This window comes from Urocampus carinirostris, chromosome 10 (assembly GCF_059441175.1).
Source record: "Urocampus carinirostris isolate Australia breed hairy pipefish chromosome 10, RoL_Ucar_1.0, whole genome shotgun sequence".
NCBI lineage: Eukaryota > Metazoa > Chordata > Actinopteri > Syngnathiformes > Syngnathidae > Urocampus > Urocampus carinirostris.
The window spans coordinates 2,764,243-2,785,371 of NC_142358.1; the positions used below are offsets into that span (position 1 = coordinate 2,764,243).

The 21,129-nt window shown below is 36.8% G+C and overlaps 1 protein-coding gene across 2 annotated transcripts in view; it reads right to left on the minus strand.

The window, feature by feature from the left end:
- Positions 1 to 18,043, minus strand: part of LOC148357490 (tripartite motif-containing protein 3-like) — a 59,846-nt gene extending 41,803 nt beyond the window's left edge. The window contains exons 1-2 of one of the 2 annotated variants that reach the window (XM_088345257.1): positions 17,868 to 18,043; positions 2,903 to 3,069 (exon numbers count right to left, since the gene is read on the minus strand). In XM_088345257.1, coding sequence (XP_088201383.1) covers positions 2,903 to 3,048 — 146 coding nt within the window. In that variant the 5' untranslated portion in view covers positions 3,049 to 3,069; positions 17,868 to 18,043. Of the gene's footprint in view, positions 1 to 2,902; positions 3,084 to 17,867 lie in introns of both variants that reach the window. The other variant, XM_088345258.1, reaches the window with a different exon arrangement.
- Between the last annotated feature and the right edge of the window lie 3,086 nt (positions 18,044 to 21,129).

A 21,129-nucleotide genomic window follows, 5' to 3' on the forward strand; every position in this document is an offset into this window, starting at 1 on the left:
ACCTGCGAAGCTCTATACCCGCGAATGTGGAACCACAAAGTAGCGACGCCCCTTAAAAATGCTTGAAATATATATATATATATGTACATATATATATATATATATATATATATATATATATATATATATATATATATATATATATATATATACATATATATACATATATACCTATATATACATATATATACATATATACATACATATATTATTATATATATATATATATATATATATATATATATATATATATATATATATATATATATATATTCTTTTTTTTTTTTTTTAATTATTTTATTCTATTATTATTATTTTTTAGACCTGCGAAGCTCTGAACCCACGAACGTGGAACCACGAAGTAGCGACGCCCCTTCAAAAATGCTTAAAAAAAAAAAAAACATTTTTTTTTAATTACAGTGGAACCTCGGACTTCGAACGCCTCTCAGTTCGAACAAATCGGGTCTCGACCAAAAATTTCGAGAAATTCTTGCTTCGCTTTTCGTTCAAAAAATCGGAGTTCGAACGCCAATACGCTAGGGGCGATGCTGAGCGGCGTACGAGTGTAGATTGCCCCCACTCCTCGTGAAGAACTGTTGTCACGGCAACGCGCACTCCTTTTCTGCTTTCGTTTCAAAAAGCGGCGAAGAGAGTGTTTTAACCCCTAATTATGCCTCTGAAGAAGGTTGGTGCAAGCAGCAAAGTTGCTACAGGTGAAAAAAGAGGAGTAGTACGTACAACTATTGCATTTAAAAAAGAAATAGTAGCAAAATATGAAGAAGGTGTGCGAGTTTCCCTTCTTTCAGGAATAGAGCATGGCTTCTGCCGACCGGTAAGAAATCCTATTCATAATTCTTTTCTTTATCCTTTAACCGCTCACCACTTGTTGTGGACACCTGGGTGCTAAATGACGTGTAAACGACCTGATTTTTTTATTTTTACACGTTCATGTTAGCGTAATCTTTCGTACGGAAGATTACGCTAACGCGAACGTACGATTAGCCTGGGTTAGCTTCATGTTTACGTTCGTTGTGAAAATTCAGTGTGTTGGAACGGATTAAAACGATTTTACATTACTTTTAATGGGAAAAAACGACATTGGTGATCGTACAAATCGGTTTTCGTACAAAGAAATGGAACGGATTATGGTCGAGAACCGAGGTTCCACTGTATTTTATTCTATTTTTTATTTTTTTAGGCCCGCAAAACTCTGAACCTGCGAACGTCGAAGCGCGAAGTAGCGAGTTCCCACTGTACATTCTATCCATTTTATTTTTTTTAAATATTCAAGATATATATTTTATAAATTACTATAAATTAGTCCCCTGCCCACTGCCCGATGATTGCTGGGATGGGCTCCAGCACCCCCGCGACCCTACTGAGGATAAGCGGTGCAGCTAATGAGATGAGATGAGATTATTATTATATATTTATTTCAAGTTTTTACACTTTGTTATGACTTAAATTAAAGATTTTAGTAACTAATTTGTATTTATTTTTATTTCTGAAACAGGACAGAAAATTAACAAATAAATAAATAGAAAAAGAGCAAAATGATCGGAGTGTCAAATATCATCATAAATATGTATTCATTCATATATCCATAGTGATTTAAATATACACGTATATAAATACAAATTGTAATATATTTTTTAGTGTCACCAAAAATAGCACCAATTTTTTTTTTCTCCTTTCAAAGAAGCGATTGTGTCAAAAACCACAACAATCAGTTAATGACAATTTGTTGTAGGTCATATCAAAAGAATGTGACAAAATTGGGCACCCTTTGGAATCAAGTAGTGTAAAGACAGAGGTGGGTAGAGTAGCCAAAAATCTTACTCAAGTAAAAGTACTGTTTCTTCAGAATAATATTACTCAAGTAGAAGTAAAAGTAGTCATCCAAATATAAAAAAATACTTGGTGAAAAAATTACTCAAGTACTGAGTAACTGTAACTATGTCGTATTTATTGATTGTTTTTTTAAAACAACCAATCAGATCATCAAATTGTCAAAGTCATTCAACAAAAAAAGACATTTAATGTAATAGTAGATTCAAATAATCAATGTAAATTCAAGTGCTTTACTAAACAATAAAATGAAAATAATGTAAAAATAAATAAATTAAGCACATGTAGCACCAAGAAGCACATTTAAAGCCTCAATACTTGTCTTAACAGGCTCTGCAAGCAGAACAACAAGCTGCCCATGAACTCGAACAAAGGAGACATTGCATATTGTAGCTGGTGTTTGGCACCCTTTTTAAGGGGAGCATGCTTTTTATGTGTGGCCAGGCTGCTCCTTCTCTAAGCAACATTTTCAATCTGGTTCATCCGTAAGCAAAATTTGAAGAATGAAAAGTTGAATATGGTCACGTGACGAGGCTGCAACGTTTAATTGGCTGCAACGTTTAATTGGTTAAACATGTTAGAGGTGGGAAAGAGAGACACGAACTTTCAGTACGTGGAGGGGATTCACTAAGTGTGGAAGTAACAACTTCAATGTTGCCTAATGTAGCGGAGTAAATGTACTGTTTTTTTCTTCACAAATTTACTCAAGTAAAAGTAAAAGTATAGTGATTTAAAAATACTCCTAGAAGTACAAAATTTCCCAAAACGTACTCAAGTTAATGTAACGGAGTAAATGTACTCCGTTCCTACCCACCTCTGTGTAAATGTCTTCCTCACACATAGAATAATTTAGGAATTAGTGCTTGGTGCCATTTGGAAAGTTGTTATGTTTTAACAACTTAAGGGGAAATTTCAGTTTCCTGGTATTTTGTTTACTTTCTTGCATAGATTAACAAAAAAAGACCTGAAAGCCCGAAATGGGTCAGAATATGCCCTATCCGTAAAACTATACAAATACATTAGAAGTCAATAAATATTGAATGTTGACAAGTACCTCTCACAGAAGGTGTGCAGGCAGGGCAGCACTTTGGGGTTGTGGTATCGCTCCAGGCAGATGCTGCAGACCAGAAACTGCTTGTCGATCTGCCTCACCACCGGGCTGGCATCGCCGCTCTCGCGCTTGGAAATGGACGCCGACATTTAGGCAAACAGGCGGGGAACCTGCAACCAACAGGCTGCATACATGTTTTTCATGATAAAATTCAAGAACTTCAAAGTCAAATGTTAACATTTCTCCAGTAGCATTAATTCATTCAGTGGCAGACATTTCTTTCAAATAGGCACAGGACATATCAAGAAAGCTTGAAACCTCATGTTTCATTAGAAAAAAAATATATATTGTTCTAGCTTTTACTATTGTGTAGTACACAGCAGTTGAACACTGCTAAGTTTCTTGAAAATCTTTGTTTCTTTTGAGAAAAACAGCTATTTGTGAAGGGAGGAATTTCAAGCAGAAATTTAACTTTGGAGCTCTTTTTTATGCATTTGTGATACGTCTGAAATCTGATCAATGCTTTACATAAACATAACGAAACTTTGCTTACAAAATAACTTTTAATTGGCAGAAGACTGAACTTTTCGATGAACGGTGCATGAACTTTGCAAGAACTTTTGAGCAGGCCATCTTTCCAGTGAAGGTAGGATTCTGGCTGTAATGGCGATCGTTGGCTTGCAAGAAATGTCATCCCTCTCTGTCCCAGCAATGACAAAGAGACTTTGTCATCCTTCTTATAAAGAATAAAGCCGCTAAGCATTAAACTGTCTGTACTTATGTTTTCGCTTTTCTCACTAAACTGCCCATACATAGCATATCTGCCGCCAACACGCTCCCATATGGTGTCACATGGTGGATATATAAAGCAAAACTAGGCCCTAGGTATGTTGACAAAGATCTGATCGAAGCCACTCTGCCATCTAGTGGTAATTAATCATACTGAAATCAGTCCTGGAGGCTTGATACTCACCCAAAAGCTGCACCAAAGCTTTAAAATAGTAAAAGAAAAAACATTGTTTACGTTTTGGCACTCAGGGACAATGCCTCTGAAAAAGTATTTTACGTTATGGCACTGAAAGAGTTAAAAGAGGAAACCCAGTCTAAATCATGTCTACAGAGCCACAAATATATTTTACACATGCAATTTTTAATTTTGCGTGTGCTCTACTCAAGGCATATGATATCTAGGTCTTGAGTCAATAACAAATATATCTGTGGATCTAAACAATATATGTGTAAATATTTTTTAGACAAATCTCTTACCGTATAGGTGTTAAGTAAAAATGACAGTAATAGTTATCTTACATATTCAGTAGCAGAAAGTTCTTCCCTTTACAATTGACCACTCGGAAACTCAACCTTAGTTCTTTAGCATGGCCCAGAATACATGTTCATAAATGATACTTGCACTAGTATGCATTTCATAGTGCCCTATTTAGATGTAGCATGCACCTGTCCTCCAGGGCGCTACCTGGAGGAGTTGATGATGCTTCACATGACAACGCCATACAAACTAATGCCAGCTGCTGTTAATCACAATGGAAGTAAAAATGCACCAGAAAGGTCACCAGAGAGCAGTGTCTGTATAATTTTTAATCCAACATGCTGTTGTTAGGAAACATGTCAACAATTTCAAGCATGTACAAGCACTTCATCAAAAAAAATCAGGCACTTTACAATCCTTAAAATTACAACATTAAAATATAAGCATTTTCAAGGATTTCAAGCACCAATATGAACCCGCAGCCAGGAAAAAGGTCAGCGGGAGGAAAGGTGAGGGCAGGAGGGTGTCAGCACGGAGGAAAGAAGTCACTTGCAAAGAAGAGTATTGCAAAGAATAAACTGGTTTTAATGAGAGAGACTCGCAATTTTTCCTGAGGGCGAATGAATAAAAGCGTGTCGTAGCCGAGGGCTGTTAGCCTCTTAGGGAAAAAAATTTAAACAATCCAATGTTGGAATGAAGACTTGTAGGTAATTATTCAGTAGACCCCAGGATACAACTACCCCTCTTTACAACGTTTTCCCTTTATGGTGTGGATTGATAATTTTTCAGCCCCTCTTTACGGTGAGTTGAAGATGCCCGTTTGTTATTGGTTGAAGTCATATCTTATGCTGGTCTGCTATTGGTTTGTGTGGTCTGGAATGATAATATGCTATTGGCTGGCTTATCTCCCAAAATGTCTTTCTTTTCATTCAATTCTGAATCTAAATTTTAGGAAATGCATCTAATTTTAGGACAGGTTTTATTTTAAATCAGATTTGCAAGAATTAACATTAGGAACAAATGCATCCAGTATGCTTTATTGAGTAGATAAGGTCCTAGCATTAGCTTCTAAATTTAGTAATAACTGATAAAGTGATGTAGGGGCTGCAACTGACGATTATTTTTATTATCCATGTTTGATTGGAATGGTCGATTATTTTTTTGATTCATCGACTAATTGGATTTCTTGTAAACATTTTAATTTATTTCTCTTTATTCAAATATTAAAGTTTTGGACAGTTAGAAAAGTAGTGCACAGAATATTCTATAATATAAAACAGTAAAAAAAATCAAGTTTTTGTCAATTAAATTGGCAATAAAAGAAATACACACAAATATATGCTATACATCTGCAAATATGTAGGATACTCTTTTCCTGCCACCTTATCCAAAGATCATATTATGTTTGGACTTATCATACTAAACAAAAAAAGGGCAATACATCTGATTTTATTTGTAGCAAAAAAAAATGTCCACAAAAAAGTAAATATCAAAAATGTAAACCCAATTTTAAAAATGTAGTCAACAAATTTGTTTTTGGGTTAAATTTTTGAATATGATAAACATTCCCAATTTGAAAAGGATATATAATATGCTTGAGAATCTGCCCTTTGCGTAAAGTTTTCTCTCTACTTCTGCAGCAGTCTGTTTCTTTGAAAATTGTTAACTTTGTTCCATGATGAAACAGTCAAACACTAAAGTCGAAACTGGCATGCCAATTTTGATCGTAATCTTAAAATGTTCAATAAAAAAAGACATTAAAAAATGTAAGGTAACATTTAACAAAAATTGTCTTGATTCCCTCTGCCGGACCAAAATGGTACTACAACTCTCAGCATCACTACTGAATTGTACACTCTTATTTGCATTAATTCAACATACTTGAGTGGCTCATGAATCACGTGAAACACCGAATCAAATATGTAATTATTTGCCCATGCTTTTAATAATCACTTTTAACCGATTTAATCGATTATTTGTTGCAGCCATACAGTGATGCCAGGGTAACCACCAAAGCGATGCTATTTGCAAATGTCGCTAGCGAAAATATGACGAAAAATGTTTTGTTCATTTGTGTGTCAGTGGGTCGAACAGAGATTATAAGATCACATGTCACACAATCTGTTCAGTCTCATGTAAACAAAAGATTATATGACGATCAGAAAAAATCTGGATAGCAGCAAACACTTCAAGTAGGCAGATCTACAATCAACATTACCATGTGTTTGACACTCAATTCAGGTCATAAAACTTTATTCATATGACATGCTCTTTAAAACCTTACCATTGGTTTTAAATATTTTTAAATCTGAATTAGGTTATCCAATTGAGTTTTAAGGCGCAGGTTGGAATTGTTAAAGTTTGGGTGGGAGCTAGGCTTTCAAATAACTATGAATGAATGAAAACCTTTTTATTTCGAGCATTCAAATAAAAACAGGACAAAAACAATGAGTCAACAACAAAATAATGTCACATAACATGTTCGAAAAGGGGTAGTCAGAAGCAGATGCTTATTTTCCCTACCCCTTTATCTTCCCTATTAAATGCATTTTATAAATCCTCCTTTCCTCTTATGTTAATTATAATAATATAAGATCAAAAAATCAAATGAGAAAGATAAAAATAAAAAAAATAATGTAAAGGAAAGAATAAAAATCAATATGTTAAATACAAAATAATATAATAGATAACAAAATTCAAAAATATTAAATTAAATTCATCAAATGACTAAACAAAAAACACTAGGTGTAGGTCAGGGCCCGGTCACACAGCCGTTTGCGTCTGTATCGCGGGTAAAATTTTGCGTTTTTTTTGCCCGTGGTTGCCCGCGATGGAAAATGCGCAAAATTGGCCAACCCGCTGTTCATCGGTGGTATGCCCGCAAAACAGACGCCGGCGACTGTTCCGCTTCCTCATCGCGTCATTTTCGCGTCACTTTCTCGTGTGGACCACGGGTATAAAAGGTGCCGAGCCAGCGTTATGCAGAGAAATGCATCCTTGCCGAGATTTGCATCCCCTCGCTACTACAACCACTTTTACCTCGTTTTATCTCACTTTTATATCACTTTTAGGGAATTTAATGGCGAACATATAACCAAAACCACTTCGTCTTGCATTTGTTGGGAATGTAATACAACTTAAACCATTCCGTCTTTGTATTTGTTGTGAATGTAATCGAACGGTAATGCACGCTGTATACAAATCACTTTTGAGCAGGTAACATGTTTATTTTGCCTTTTTCTATTCAAATCGCTCGTATTGAAACTGTTATGCACTCTACCATAAAGCTTATTTCTGCATGATAAGCTTTACGGTAGAGTGCATAACAGTTCTCAAAAGTGATTTATATACGGTATGCATTACCCTTCGATTACGTTCACAACAAAAACAAAGACGGAATGGTTTATGTTGTATTACATTCCCAACAAATGCAAGACGAAGTGGATTTGGTTATATGTTCGCCATTACATTCCCCAAAAGTGGGAAAACGAGGTAAAAGTGGTAGTAGTAGCATAACACCGGGCTGTAGAAATCATAACCGCTCAAGACACAGTCCCGTGAAGATCAAGATTTCAAGCTATGGCATCGAAGAAGCCAATATGTTATTATTGTAATAGTTTTTCATTTTTATTTTATTATCTTGTTATCAAATGAAAAGAAATGTCAAGAAATAAAAATGGATTAAGACGAGGTCACTACGGTGACGGGGATCCATGTCCACCCCTTGACGTCTCGAGCACAACTGACGTGTGCTCGGCAAATCGCGCTGTATATACGCGGAGAAAGGCGTTTGACCGTCACACGCGTAACACGCTAATTTTACGTAATAACACCGCGATACAGGCGCAGAACATGCTATGACCGTGCTCCACCCACGATTACCCGCTGAAATTTCGCGCCCTACCCATGTGTAACCACGTCCTGGCCGCGGCCAGAGCACGTCGTTCCGCGTCATTTCGGCGTCATTACCCTGTGTGCCGCCCGCGGTTAACACGTGGTCTAAAGTTTTGAGCAGCGCAAAACTTTTTCGCACCGCCAACCGCGTGTGAATTTCCGACCGCGTGTAAAGCACTGCTGTATCTCGTCTATACGCCGATCTCAAAGCGTCCAACATCGTCTGCTTCACGGGCAGACATTTCTGGCCGTGATTCAGCATCGATACGCCCGTGAAAGGCTTGGTGACCGAGCCCTAAAGTTTTGAGCAGCGCAAAACTTTTTCGTGCTGCCTACCGCGTGTGAATTTCCGACAGCGTGTAAAGCACTGCTGTATCTCGTCTGTATGGCGATCTCAAAGCGTCCAACAGCGTCTGCTTCACAGGCAGAAATTTCTGGCCGTGATTCAGACGCAAACGGCTGTGTGACCGGGCCCTTAGGAACATGAATAGGGCTTTTTTAAAAGTTGTTTTGAAATTAGAAGGATGCAGGATAACTGTTTCTTCATGCCAAAACCGATCACTGATAATTAAATGTATTGAATTACAGAACATATTTAGATTGAAATATATAAAAACAAATGCAAAATCACAGTTGTATTTAAGTTTTTTTATGTATTTCTTTATTTTTGTTTCAAATTATATTAACAATATATACATTTTGTAAAGTAGTGTTGGAGAAACTCTAAACTTATTTTTTTTTTGCCAAAAATACCTATAATGACAAGATATCTTTGTGAGAACCAGGTATTGCAGAAAGTAAATATGATTATGGGGTGTTCATTATGTTTAAAAACATCACTTCTAATCAAAATACAAGTGCACACATACCTTACCTAAAAAAATCACTCATTCCTATCAAGTGGCATTATCTTAGCTAGTAAACATTTGTAGCTAAGCTAAATCAAATGCTGACGCAAAGAGGGGAAACCTCATGTGACGTTTTACTTGATAATTACTGTGCACTCCTAGGAATTAGTTTGGTGACAAGCCAAGTTTTTTTTTTTTTATGGTTTCCTATCTAGGTTATCATTTCAATTCTGGATTTGCACCTTAGTTGTGGTTTTTCTATTCCCTACACCGAGCTGCATTTTGAGGTCAATACAAATGTTGGTTATGTCACGTTCCCGGATGTTTTTACATCGTTGGAAGGGTCAGCCCGGCCCACTGAGGTATTTGATTCCTTTTCCTACTCCCAAGCTGGATTGAAACAGGCTAGGCTGCTCTTTTTGTTGCTGCTTGACTCTTTATACACCCCTTAACCTGTGACGTCACGATGCATTCACAGTTAGGATAAGCGCCATGTCGGACAGCAAAAGCATTTGAGCAGACGGCAGTTGAATATAATAGTTGAATAAGCAGTTGAGTTGAAACAAATATCAATAACGGCTACAGAACAATATGACCATGACTTTTTTTGATGGTGCGGTGGGCTGTGCGAACCGGCAAAGTTCTAAGCCCAATTTGACATTGTACCATTGTCGTAGTATTTACCACAACACCATATCCCTTTTAATGAAGACAGAAGACGGCAATAGATTTCTGCAATCAATCAATTGGACTGGCAGCCCTCAAAGTTCCCCTGGATTTGCAGCAAGCATTTTCTACAAAGTATGTTTTAAACATTAGCATAAACAGCAAACGTTAGTGTCTTATTATGAGGTACGTCCTCCTGTCAGCTCAGCAATGCGTACTGATAACCCAACCACTAACAAAGATCTGGAAAGCATCCAGACTTGCATAAACTTTTAGATCAGCAGCGGTGTGTGAGGACACTTCATTTACAATATACTATATTATGTGAACTGAGGTCAGATATACTGGACAATTTGGATCCGTGAATATATCAAGAGGAAGAAGGTATGGGTCAGTAGCTAGCCCTGCTATACTCAGTTTTTCAAAATACTGCTCTTTTTGCTTTCCGACAAGGTGACCAACCTCATCTGACAACTGCATAATATTCTTTTGACTAGTCATTGCCAATGGTGTTGAAGAGTATAGATTTTTTGTTGTTTACTGTTTACTAGTTTCACGCACGGGGAGTACCGTTTACTATGGTTTACCTCCATCCATCATGGCGTCTGCACCTTTGTCACGTGGTTATGGTCACGTGTGTGCAAAGGGTCTACATAATTTAGCATGTATGTAGATCCAAAAACTAAGCCTTTTACAAGATTTCAAAATGCATTGCTCTTTTCTTCAGATACAGATTTTGTTTTTTTTTCCAACAATCAAGTTTGAAGTAGGAGTGCGTCACATGACTCACGGTACAAAATTGCTGACCAGGCCCTTTTTATTTGGCTCTGTTCACATTTGATTAAGCCATGGGTCGGGTTTTTGACACTAGTGCACTATGAATTTTATTTATTGTGAAATATTTTTGTTCTTTTAGCACACCCCAATTTTTTTTCTTTTCTTACACTTAACTACTAGCACAACAGTGGAGAAAAAAATTGTAGTATTTTTAAGACTGTAATAAATCTTTAAAGAAAATGTAAACATAATGGAGACGCCGATTGTTATCGAAATAATAGCGGTCAAAAATAATTTTCACAATAGAAAGAACAAGGAAAAGACTTAAAAGTTAGTCACTTTTAGCCACCTAATTAAATGAGCCGACACGACTTGTTAGAAAGCATTTATGTTCTTTAATTGAATACATATAAAAGTTTTTATATGAACAGCAGAGCATGTGTAAGAGTAGGGAGTGAGACAATTGAGTGGTTCCCTGTGTTGACTGGTGTGAGACAGGGGTGTGTGATGTCACCATGGATGTTTAATGTGTACATGGATGGCGTGGTGAGAGAGGTGAATGCAAGAGTATTTGGCAGAGGTGTAGAGATGATGGACAACAGTGGAACAGTGTGGCAGGTAAGTCAGTTGTTCTTTGCAGATGACACAGCGCTTGTGGCTGATTGTGAGGAAACATTGAGAAGGTTGGTAATGGAGTTTGGAAGAGTATGTGATAGGTGTAAGTTATGTGTCAATGTTGGGAAGAGTAAGGTGATGAAGTGTTCACGTGATGGAGTGGGCATGACGTTAGAAATAAGGTTCCATGGACAGGTGCTGGAAGAAGTTGAAAGCTTTAGGTACTTGGGTTGTGATGTGGCTGCAGTTGGTGGAATGGAGTGTGAGGTATTGCACAGAGTGAATCAAGGAAGCAAAGTTTTGGGTGCTTTGAGGAGAGTGATGAGTAACAAGAGTATGAGTATGGATGTTAAGAGGGGACTGTATGATGTGGATGGATGGTGTTATGAGTGCACTGCAGGAAAGAGGTCTAAATATAATGGAAGCTAGAGCTCTTGTTGGTGATAGGAAGGAGTGGAGAGGTGTTGTGAAAGGATAGTGGGATTGTGGACGCGTTCTTAAGGATGGGCTGGGCACCCGTATGATGCGGCAGGGGTAAACCAGTGAAAGCTGTCGGGCCCTGCTGTTGAACAAAAGAGTGTGTTGTGTCACCCTGACCCGAGTGACATGGCCGCTGGTGTCCCATTTCATCTGGAGGGACCATGACCAACTTAGGTGCCTAACTTGTTTGGGTGTTTGGGCAATTGGGTTGGCCATGGTCCAAAAATTTGTGTGTGTGTGGTTTTTTTTTTTTTGCTATTTTTTTTTTCCCCCTTTTATTTTCTTTGTTATTGTATGTGTTCGTCTCTCTGTCGGTCACCCCTCTTGAGGGATATGACCAAGGTAGGTAGGTAGGTAGGTAGGTAGGTAGGTAGGTAGGTAGGAAGGTAGGTAGGTAGGTCGGTAGGTCGGTCGGTCGGTCGGTCGGTCGATCGATCGATCGATAGAATTTAATACATTTTGATTTTCTATAAGAAATAGTAGCGCAACTTAGTCATGTCTCCTCTCTACCCTTTCATAATCAAACGTAGCACTTGAGAGCTTGACCATCAGTAGCATGGTAAATATGGTGTAGCATGCAGGATTTTATCAGTTATCGGAAGCATTGGGCACATTACCTTAAAAAAGTAATTAGTTTTAATTACTCAATATTTCACTCTGCGACCCTACTGTGGATAAGTGGTGCAGATAATGGATGGATGGATACTCACTATTTCTTCCTAAAAGTAACTGAGTTAGTAACTGAATTACTCGATAGTAAAAGTAACTAATTACCAGAGAAAATAACTATTTCTTTCAAAGAATTTGACATTTTCTGAGCAGCACCTCGCCAGCAACAGATTTATGCTACACTTGAAATGCAACAAAAATAAACTGAAAACAATGGAATAAAATCAGCAGTAAACATTATAAATTCATTCAACAGATCATTATCTGCACCGCTTTTCCTCATTAGGGTCACGGGGGTGCTGGAGCCCATCCCAGCTATCCTCGGGCAGTGGGAAGGGGACACCCTAAACTGGTTGCCAGCCAGTCGCAGGGCACACGGAGACAGACAACTCACTTGCACAGTCATACCTAGGGACAATTAAGACCGGCCAATTAACCTGACATGCATGTTTTTGGGATGTGGGCGGAAACCGGAGTGCCTGGAGGAAACCCACGCAAGACCGGGGAGAACATGCTAACTCCACACAGGAAGGTTCGATCTCATTACCTCAGAACTGTGCCGCATACGCACTAACCACTGCGGTGCAGTGCTGCCCACAATATAAATTGAGTTTATTAATTAAAACTCACTCTCACATCCTGAGACTACTGGTCAAGTAAACATGGCCTACTGTACTCCAAGTACAAGTGTCAATTGTAAAACAATATAAAGTGAGTTTCATTCAATAGAATATATCACAACCTTTAGTCAGACAACTGCTCAAGTTGACATATGCTACTGTACGTCAAGTGTTTTCACACAACAAAAGTAAACAGTTCAACAAGATAAAGTGTGTTTACACAGCAGTGTAAAATGAATATCACAACCTGAAACACTGGTCAAGTAGAAATAGGCAACTGCACTTCAAATATTTTGATCACAACAAAGGTCAACAGTATACAGTAATAATATAAAGTGACTATCCAATCCCTCTCTCTATGTGATGTAATGTGCACAATAACATAACAACTACATTACCCCTAACACCACATTATTAGTGAGCATGTGCGGTGTGTCCCCTAATTTTAACACTTGTGTGTTATGGTTTACTTGTGAGTAATGCTAACGGCGTTGTAACAGTCGAAAAAAATTATGAATTTAATTACCCAGTTGTTGAAAAAAATAACACCGTTACATAATGGGGTAATTTATAACGGTGTAATTCCCACCAATGGTTATCAGTTGTAAAGAACAGTTATTGTGCATCCCTAAAAAATCAAATGATCTAAATCTGACGATTAAACAAGATAATTTGAATGAATGTTACATAATGTGTCACCTGGATTTCATTTTTACAGTCTGAAGCTGTAAAGGCCATGAGGAATTAGTTTTGCTATTTTCTGAATTTTTGCGACAGAGCTTTTGCATTTCTTGAAATAGAACCTTTCAGACAACTGGTGCTTTGTGCAACTACGTACACCACGAGGAGCTAGCCGGATGCCTGCCAATCACAAGAGCCTGGACAAAAAAATTGATAACTTTCATCAGCAAGCCTAACCTCTTTTTGACTCCTCATTTCGGGTATAAAAAAAACTATCATAAAAACAAAATGTAAAAAATGTGCTTGCTAAGAAATTTGAAGCTTTGCCATACTCTTAACATCAGTACTATTGATTCTGATAACCTTTAATCTCAATAACCACCTCCAATAATATGTACTAAATATTAGTGTAAAGAATCGTTACTTGTTGTTTTCGTATCAATATTTAACACCCAATATTTTTTCTGTTTTTAAGGCTGATGACGACATTGATCCCAGGCGGGAGAAAAGTATCACATAATAGTTTTAGTAAATATATATTGCATGAAAGAAAAATACTTCTCTAAACACACTAGGGCCCAAAATAACTGTTTATTAATACAGACGCTCCCCTACTTACGACCATTCGACAGTAGATACGAAAAAAAAATTCAGGATGTCGAAAATGAAAGTGGAATAAGAAAGCTTGATGCAGTTGAGAAAATTTTACCAAGGAGAAGTACCTCTTGAAGCGCATCTTCCAAAAGTAAGTTCAACTCAACTTTATTTATCTTTATAGAGCATAGTATTTTATAAAATGTTTATTTTTTTAGCACAAAACAATACAGGTTACTTATACAAGCCTTAAACATACTTATATAAACCTTAAACATACAAAATATTGCACTGAAGCAACTTACGAACAAATTCAACTTATTAACAATCGTCCGGAATCTAGTTTGTAAATAGGGCAGTTTTCAGTTTACGTTGTGCAATGAGTATTTTTTCGACGCCTTTTTAGTGCATTTTCCCCACTATACAATATCAATTACAATTCATTTCGCATGGCCCAAAAACATTTGGTGCGTATAACGGAATGTTTATCGAAGTTACCTGTCTGCTATTGGTCAATGTCATTGAGAATGCCTGTCAGCTATTGGTTTGTGTCATGGTATTGTGTAAATGCTGATATGCTATTGGCTGAATTACTTCTCAAAATGCATTTTTCCTCATTTAGTTCAGAATCTCATGTGTTTTGTAAAGACTTGTTCCATGGCTTGAAGTGATGCTAAAGGTAAAAACAAAAAAACATTGAAACAAAGAAAATGATTATTAAGGAAAACGAAGAAGACACCCACATCGCTACACTGTAGAAACAGTTGGGTTAAGATAACCCAAGTTTGGACAAACGCAATAATTGGGTTGATTTAAACCGTTCTGAGTTGTTTTGCAGAAACAACCCCAACAAAAATTGAATAACGTTATAGGTTATTTTTGTACAAGAGAAACAAAAAAAGTGTTTGTTTTTTTAAAAAAACTAAAAAATGGTCCATGTTATACATAACAGTCTGGGTCAATTTATTTAGAACAACCCGAAAATTAGTTTTTTTTGAGTAAAACGACCCAAAAAATAGATCAAAACAACCCAGGTATTGGGTTGGTCCATTTATGATCAAAACTTAGGTTATTTTTAACCTAAGGGTTTTAGAGTGTACATACAAGTACATACAACTATAAGATTTAGATCCACATGAATAAAATTAGAATCGAAAGAGTTAGTAATCACAAAGGTGTTGGAATATTACTTGAGACAAAAAACTAAATTTTAAGGCTCAGCTTAATAAAATACAAAAAAAAAATACTGCTGGATATATTTTTATACTCTGGCGTGCGCAAACGATCCTAAACCAAAATGCTGAATATAATTTTTGTTCACGTATATTAACTTATTTAACACATGGGAAAACACCTATCCCACAACCTTAAATCCTCTATCCGTGATAAATAAAAGAAATTACCATTTTCAGTATTAATAGTAATAGGGCTGCAACAACTAATATATACAATAGATATCAATTGATCATTAAAAGCTTTGACAACTAATTAAATAATCGATTTGTCGTATCATGTGATTTATGATCCACAAAGTACTTTCAATCAATGCAAATAAGAGTGCACACAATTATGTTACGACACTGAGAGCTGTAGTACCACTTTGGTCCGAACGAGAGGGTGACAAGACGGTTTTCATAAAAAAAGTTATCTTCCTTTTTTTTTAAATCTTTTTTTATTGAACATTGCATAATTACGAATAAAATTGGCATTAAAAGTTTCATATATCTAGTATTTGACCGTTTCACAAAGTACACAACTTTTAAGGGAACAGAAAGTGCTGCAGAAAAACAGGGAAAAAAAATCTAAAAAAAAGTAAATCACATAAATGAGGTGAAAAGAAAGGTACTAATAATGACACGTTTAACTCTACACAAGGGGCAGACTCGTAAGCATATTATACATCATTTTCATATTGGGAATGTTTATCATATTCAAAACATCAACCCCCCACCCAAAAAAATGTTGACGACATTTTGAAAACTGATTTTTTTTTTTTGTGAAAAAAACATGGCTACGGATAAATTGAAATGTAATTCTTTCTTATTTGTTTTGTATGATAAGTCCAAATATAATATGATCTTTGGATAAGGTGGTAAGAAGAGTATTTTACATATTTAAGGTGTATTGCATATTAGTTGTATGTATTTTTGTTTATTGTCAAGTTAACACTTGGATTTTTTTATTGTTTATATTATAGAATGTTATGTTTTTTGTACCTGCCCAAAACTTCAATATTTGAATAGAGAGAAGGAAATTAAAATGTCTTTAAAAGATTTGATTAATTGATTGAATAATCGACGGATTCATCAATTATGAAAATAATCGTAGGTTGCTGCCCTAATTTATAATGATATTTAATCATATGCCTGTATGTTACACATATTCTGGAGTTCAAAGTGGTTCGTAATGCAATACCTACGCATTTCCATAGGTTTCTATCCCTGGTTATACAGTAATTTCACTTAAGTATCCCCACCTCAGCATGGATGTATGTTGTATTATGGGGCTTTACTGTACTAGCATCCTCCTTGCAGCACCTGAGGGCCAGTTTTCGACATAAAGACTTGCCGGTCGATAAAAAATAAATCGTCTGGCCCATGAAGGCTGGGAACATGATGATGCTGCAGTGCAATAAGCACACACAGACACTCACACAGAGCAGTGACATAAGAAAACAAGCTGACTCACATGTACAGTGAACCCTCGTTTATTCGAGCAAAAAGAACCCCTTTTAGGCCGAATCCATCCAATAGAACCTTTATTTTTTGCATAATCACATTTAAGTGAAATATTCTATTGTACTATGCATTGAGATCGAAGAACACATAATTTTACCAGACCCAACCTTTTTTTGGACAAATTACTGTATACAGACGCTCCTCCACGACCATTCGACTTGCAAAAAACTGTAGATACGAACATTTTTTTCAGAATGTTGAAAAATATCCGGACAATCCTGGAAGTAAGATTTTGTATTGTGTGCACCTTTTTCCGAGTACAGGACATTACTGTAGTGCTTCTTTCCAACGCGTGACGCTGTGCGAGGTCACCCAGAATTCACCCCGAAGAACAACTACTTCCTCGTTCGTGTGTAAACATACTACGTGTACTGTATCTCTAGCGAGCTAGGAACTTTGACGGTTTTATTTTTTAATATCTCGTGCATCCTTTCAATATGGTTGGTGTAAAGGGTAAAGAAGAGCTGAGCCGTTTCTTTTGAAATTAAAGTGGAATAACAAAGCTTGATGTGGTTGAGAAAATGGTTGGATCGCTTTTTTTCAGCTACTTTTTACCACTGAGGAGGAAGTCGCCTAACTATCGAAGGTCATCTTCCAAAAGTAAGTTCAACTTCTCTTTATAGAGCATAGTATTTTATGAAATGTTCATTTTTTTAGTATTTCTATAGTATTTTTACTTTTTAGAATGGAAGCAAAGTAATATACTAGGTCCCTGTTTGGAGCAATAGATTTGATATTTAGGTTTGTAATAGTATTGTAGTATTTCTGTCATAATCATTTCTATTATAGGTAATTGTCATTGTATTTTGACCATTTTCATTTGGTAAAAAAAACATGATGGGCTGTAGTTTGCCCACCTCTGGTTAAGCTAATCACAATGCAGAACGCAATCGGCGAGGTAGCAAGACCTTGATAAGTGAACCGCGTTAAAGAGAGGGTCGCCTGTACCATCCAGTAGGATGCAGACTGCAGTAAAAAAGGGGGCACACCTGCCAAAAGGGGGAGGCGGTCATATTTATTAAAAGGTCGCCATCAATTCATCAATTATTCATCCGAAAAACAACATTAGGAGAAAAGGGTTTGTGTTTATCAGTTGGGTTTTTTTTTGTTTTTACTCACATAAAAATGGCGCAGGGAGGGGACAAAGACAACAGCGTCGTCAACAGCATCCCAGGAAAAGGCCAGCCATTGTACAATCGTTTGGTCCGCGAGAAACTCCCGAACCAGAACGGGGCCGAACCAGAAAGGAAACGAAAGGAAAAGGAAAGGGCAGGAACCGTCTGCGGGGAGAAGGAGAGGAAAAGGAGGGGGTGGGATGCAGGAATAAGGCGGAGAGGATGGGACTGGCTCTCGAAGAGCTATTGGTTATAAAAGTCATAGGCGGAGCTTAAAGAGCTGTGTAAGTGGTTAGACGTGTAATGGGCGGAGCCATTGGATCTAATGCAGAGGGGAGGAGTCAGTAACAGACAGGGAGAGTGTTGGTGTTGCAAAAAAATGGGGGGTGTTGATTCCGCCCTTAAAAAGACAAAGGATAACGCTTTTACGTTATTTTGTATGTTATATAACAATTATTCGCTAAATTATTTTTTCGCTTTGTTGGGGGTGGGGTGGCACCGCACGCTTATGCACTGTTGCTATGGAAACTACCTCCACGTCATGGCTGCTGCAAAATGTGCACTATTAAAAATAAATAATAGAGGTGAAAGCCACTTTTCAAACTGTTGTCAATACATTTTTTGCTAAATCTTAAAATATCATGAACATTCCCAATGTAATTTACGGTATGATATGCTTAAGAATCACCCCCTTGTGTTGAGTTGTATTTGGTGTCCGAGGCTTCAAAATATTCTACTTGCTACCGCTGTCTTGTGGCTGAAATCATCATTGCACCTCCTTTTGTTGAACGTGCAAGTAAGATTTCACAGAGGAGCTTGAATAAACTCTCCCTTTTAAATATTTTTGGGGGTTTGGTTTGTTATTTGGACTTTATTTGAAAGTCATTTTCTTACTTTCTTACACGGGGGTTTTTTAAGGGTTATTGATCTATCTTCGTTATTCATTATCCATTATCCGTTATCGGTCAGTTCATAATACGCTACAAAGCCTAGGAGCCGGGACACTTACTCTCAGCCAAAAGGCCAAGCTAAGGTCCTAGCCTAAAGCTTTGCTGCGATCATTGCGAATGCACCGTTCCCGGAGGTACTGCAATACCGGGCCGATGCGTGGAGTGGACAGAACAAGCTCTTATTCCATCGTGTGAGGCCACCCCTCCCCTGGCTCTTTTCCTGTGCCCGATATACATATCCATCCATCCATCCATTATGAACACCGCTTATCCTCAGTAGGGTCGCGGGGCCGATACATACACATACTATTAAGTATGTATGCTTGGGTAAGCATTTTTAACACATACTTAATAGAGAAAATATTTCTTAAATATTTTATTTTAAACTTTTTAAGGATACAAGTGAAGGAGGGTAACCCACTAAAATCATTTTATTAACATCTCAAAAGGGTAAATACATCTTTTATTAAATCAGTGTGTTTATTATTACAACTTTTATTATGAAAATATGACCTCTCTTTGTTTCGTCCAATCACGTCATCCGTATTGTTAATCTGACATTCCGCTCTGATTAAGTATATAAATAAAGTTCATGAAAATACCTCAGAAACATTGACGTGTGCTTACAAATTGTGTACTAGTTTAAATCAGCTTAATCATTTGGACCAAAACCAGGAAGAAAAAAAACAAGAGCCTAATCGTATTGATATGTCAAAATAGATTTATGAACAAATTACATAAATATGTATTAGAGTGGAATTTTTGACAATGGAATCTCAAATTAGAAAGATTTACAAGTTTTAATTCACTTAGCCTAATCTTTTTTTTCTGTCCAATAGTTTTAGCCTCGTTGTTGCCATGTCAAATTAATCTGACCTAAAGTATATAAATAAATAACAGGAAAATATATGTTATTGAGAATTGTGACAATGGGTGATTAACAGAGATGTAAATTTCAATTGAATCGGCTAAAATCCCTTGTTTTTATTTCGGTCCAATCACGTGAGCATAAACATTGTTGCTATGTGAAATTGATATGTCCTAAAGTATGTAAATAAACTACATGAAAATATATTATATTTTGAATTATGACAATGGGAGATCACTTAGAAACAGAGACGTCAATTCTCAAGCCTTTATTTTGGTCCAATCAAATGAGCCTGAAAGTGTTGCTATGTCTGATTTGGTATATAAATAAACTACATGAAAATAAATTATATTGGGAATAGTTACAATAGGATATCAATATTGTATTAATTTAATCAGCCCGATTCTTTTTCTTCTTTGTTAGTTTAATCCCGTCAATTTCAATGTTGCTACGTCAAATTATCTGCCCGTCCGCCCAGATTTGCTATATTTGTACATTACTTACTGTATATGTGAAATTGTTACAATGACATACATTTGTTTTTTAACTTGTTTAACCTGCCTAATCGCACTTTTTTATGTCCAATTTTGTCAGCCTAAACGTTGCTATGTCATATTAATCTGCTTTTAGGTACTTCATTCAACTACATACATACAAATATTTATTGAAAATTGTTACAATCGGAGATCAATTTAGAAACAGTAATGTAAAATAACATGTGTTTTACTCATCTCATCTCATTAGCTACACCGCTTATCCTCAGTAGGGTCGCGGTGGTCCTGGGGCCCATCCCAGCAATCATCGGGCAGTGGGCAGAGGACACCCTGAACTGGTTGCCAGCCAATCGCAGGTGTTTTACTCATGTATCTGGCTAATTTATTTTTTGGGACCAACCACGTCAGCCTAAATGTCTTTCTATCAAATTAATTTGCCCTTAGGTATATGAAAAAAAACTACATAAGAATACATTGTATAGGGAATCGTTACAATGGGAGAGCAATTTAGAAAGTGTGACATATTTTTAAAAATATTGTACTGATTTAATCATCCTAATCAGTAAGTCAGTAACATGCAGCTGTAGAGTCGCATATTTCTCTTTAGCCTTGTCTTAGTGCAGGGGTGAAAACATGTGGCCCGCGGGCTGTAATAGGCCCACCAACATTTTTAATCTGGCCCACAAGACAACACCGAGAGAAGCAGGACAAAAATCAAATGCAGTTTGAAACATGTCCGTTTGGTGTTGACTCAGGCTATCTGTGTAAGTGTGTGGTCTTTGTATTTGGGTGACTGTAAAGCACATTTTAAAGCGCTTTGGGAGGTCTTCAGTGACTTGAAAAGTGCTATATAAAAGCAGACTATATACCATTTTACCATTTATAAAGCCAAGGGCCACTTGCAAAGCAACTGTAGCTAAATAATTTTTACCCTCTCTCTTTACATCTCTATTT